This window comes from Aphanomyces invadans (assembly GCF_000520115.1).
Source record: "Aphanomyces invadans strain NJM9701 unplaced genomic scaffold supercont1.34, whole genome shotgun sequence".
Classification (NCBI taxonomy): domain Eukaryota; phylum Oomycota; class Saprolegniomycetes; order Saprolegniales; family Verrucalvaceae; genus Aphanomyces; species Aphanomyces invadans.
This window is the reverse complement of record NW_008580179.1, coordinates 511,837-514,324: the sequence shown is the minus strand read 5'-3', so window position 1 is coordinate 514,324 and position 2,488 is coordinate 511,837. Positions and strand designations below refer to the sequence as shown.

Below are 2,488 nucleotides of genomic sequence, written 5' to 3'. Positions count from 1 at the left end.
AGGCATGAGTAGTTGGAAGACAAAATATGTTGAACGTCAGTAGAGAGGTTTCATAACTGTCCTTTCGTTTCCTGTTTCGCTTCCCACCGCATGTTACAAAAAAACCTTCGAAAACCGTTAAGGAAACTCACGAAAGTTGATTGTCATTCTTTTCCCAAGACCTTCGGAAAGGAATTAATTCTTTTCCCCTTCGCCTTCGGATGACAACATCTGTAAAACGCCGTGTCTTCACCGAGCGCGAAGACGTGCTTCTGCTGACCCAAGTCAGTGCCGAAATGCCATTCCTGGCCCGCCGCGGCAAGATAATGGACGTATGGGACTCTGTCGCACGCAACCTGGCCACCATTGGCGAGTTTGACCGTCCCCAATTCGACGGAAAGAAGGCGCAAGCCCGATTCCTTATACTCTTGCGGGACCATCGCGACAACAGCAACGCATCTCGACATGCCTCGGGCGCGGCCGAGAATGTCACAGAAAAGACAATCCTGTTGGATAATCTTTGCAACCAAGTTGACGAAGCCAAACAAGAAGAGGGCCGCCGAATGACCCAGTAAAATTGAAGAGGCCTCAAATGTCGAGGAGAATGGTGCAATCGTCCGCGAAGAGGCCATTAAATCCCAAGGCAAGCGAAAAGCAAAGGACGAGGATGACGAATCGAGCGGCGGTGGCGGTGGCAAGATGTTGAAGGTATTGTCGTTGATGAACGAAAGCAACAAGACCGAATTGGAGCTTCGCAGGTTTATGTTTGAGAAGGAGATGGAGGAGCGTGCCAAGGACCGTGAGGCTCAGCTACAGCATGTACAAATGCAGGCGCAACAAGTCCAAATGTTGCAGTCGACATTGACTACCCTTCTGACTGCCCTTGTTAACAAATTGTAAATTTGTTTAAAATCCTGTAGTATTGCATTGAATAACTAACAAGTACCCAGGGAATGTGCTCCCACGGCGGAGCACTTGGGGGTAGAAGATTTGCGTTTGACGCGCCAGGGGTCGTATGGAACACATGCAAACCCCAACGTCGACAGCGCGATCAACCCTAAGCGAGCGGAAACTCGTACACTTCGCATCCCATGCCGCTGAAACGACCGTCGCATTCACAAATGCCGACGGACAGATTCGCGTGGGGGATGCACACCCCATGGCCATTGCACATGAGGCCGCTCTTAATATACCCCGGATAGAGCACGCAATCGGGACCGATGTAACCCGGCAGGAACGACGTACACGGGTTCTGCGATGACCACGCCCACCCTTCGTCGCACTTGCATGTTCCAGACCCCAGTAACCCGTTGGAACAAGTGCCGTGCGCACAGTCTTGTGGGCACGCGGTACAGTTGGGGCCGAAGTACCCATCGTCGCAATTGTAACAGTCACTGCTGCTGCTGTATCCTTGACTGCAAATGCATTGCCCCGTGCCGTGGATTGAATCATCGCATCGTCCTTGACCGCACCGCCGGCATTGTAACGAAGTCAAGAATGAAAATGACTTGGATTGTCGACTTAGGCTGTAGGGATTGTCGTACGAAGAATATCTGTTGAGAACACCGTTAGCGAAGCCACGTTAGGAAGGACCGTCAGAGCAGGATATCACAGAGCAGGATATCACGGCAATCAATGTACTTTTGAATTTCCTCTGTGCCTAGAACACTACAGTGCATGCATACGAAGTGCAGTGCTGGCCATATAAGGTAGGTACAACAGTTTTTTCAATGCAGAATTTTGTCCAATAGAAACGCAGCAAGGTTCAGGTTGAGCCAATGAAATTTGGAACACGGGCATGGTTTTTATTATCCAAGACGATGTATCAGATAAATGACCACTGTCCAAGTGGGCAAATTCTTGACACCTTGGATGCCCATATTTCTTTCTCCCCACAGCAAGAAAAGTTTGATAATATAAAAAAGTATATTGATACATTGAATTTGGCCACAGGGGTAACCGAGGTGTTATTTAATGTTTATATTACTAGTATCTGATAGTTTAAGCATTTTACAGTGCTCCGTCAAGGTTTGCTCCCTACTCAAAATCGATTACCTGAGTAAAATGATTGATATGAAGTTTGTGGGGCTTGTTTGAAATTCAGCGATTGCTCAACTGATAACTGTCAAAATCAATTATCGTGTTTCCTTTATTCTTTTGTTTTCCTTTTACAATTTATTTTTTGGTGAGGGAGCAAACGTTGAGGGAGCTCTGTATTCGGAATCATTGTTGTTAAGTCAGAGTTACAACACGGTTATGAGACAGCGATCAAGTAGCTCCAACACCGCCCGAGCACAACCTATCGAATACGGTGTTTACACTAATGTAGTCTTAATCGTCGTTGATAGGACCGCAAACATAGCGGACGAAGGTTTTTCGACGACTGGTGGAAAGTACAGTGTACATGAAATTTGGCCAACTTACTCCCTCAATGGACTGTAGGGTTATGCACTGTACATGAGCGCATATAATCCTTTCACTGGCGTCACCACCTGAGATTGACTTACAC

At 47.4% G+C, this 2,488-nt stretch overlaps 2 protein-coding genes across 2 annotated transcripts; both read left to right on the top strand.

Moving 5' to 3' along the window:
* Positions 1–200: 200 nt before the first annotated feature.
* Positions 201–554, top strand: H310_11868 (hypothetical protein; the record flags this gene model as incomplete). Its single annotated transcript, XM_008878700.1, has 1 exon — positions 201–554. The coding sequence occupies one exon, from the start codon at positions 201–203 to the stop codon at positions 552–554; it is 354 nt and encodes a 117-aa protein (XP_008876922.1).
* Positions 555–678: 124 nt separating this feature from the next.
* Positions 679–879, top strand: H310_11867 (hypothetical protein; the record flags this gene model as incomplete). Its single annotated transcript, XM_008878699.1, has 1 exon — positions 679–879. One exon carries the CDS (start codon positions 679–681, stop codon positions 877–879), a length of 201 nt encoding a protein of 66 aa, XP_008876921.1.
* Between the last annotated feature and the right edge of the window lie 1,609 nt (positions 880–2,488).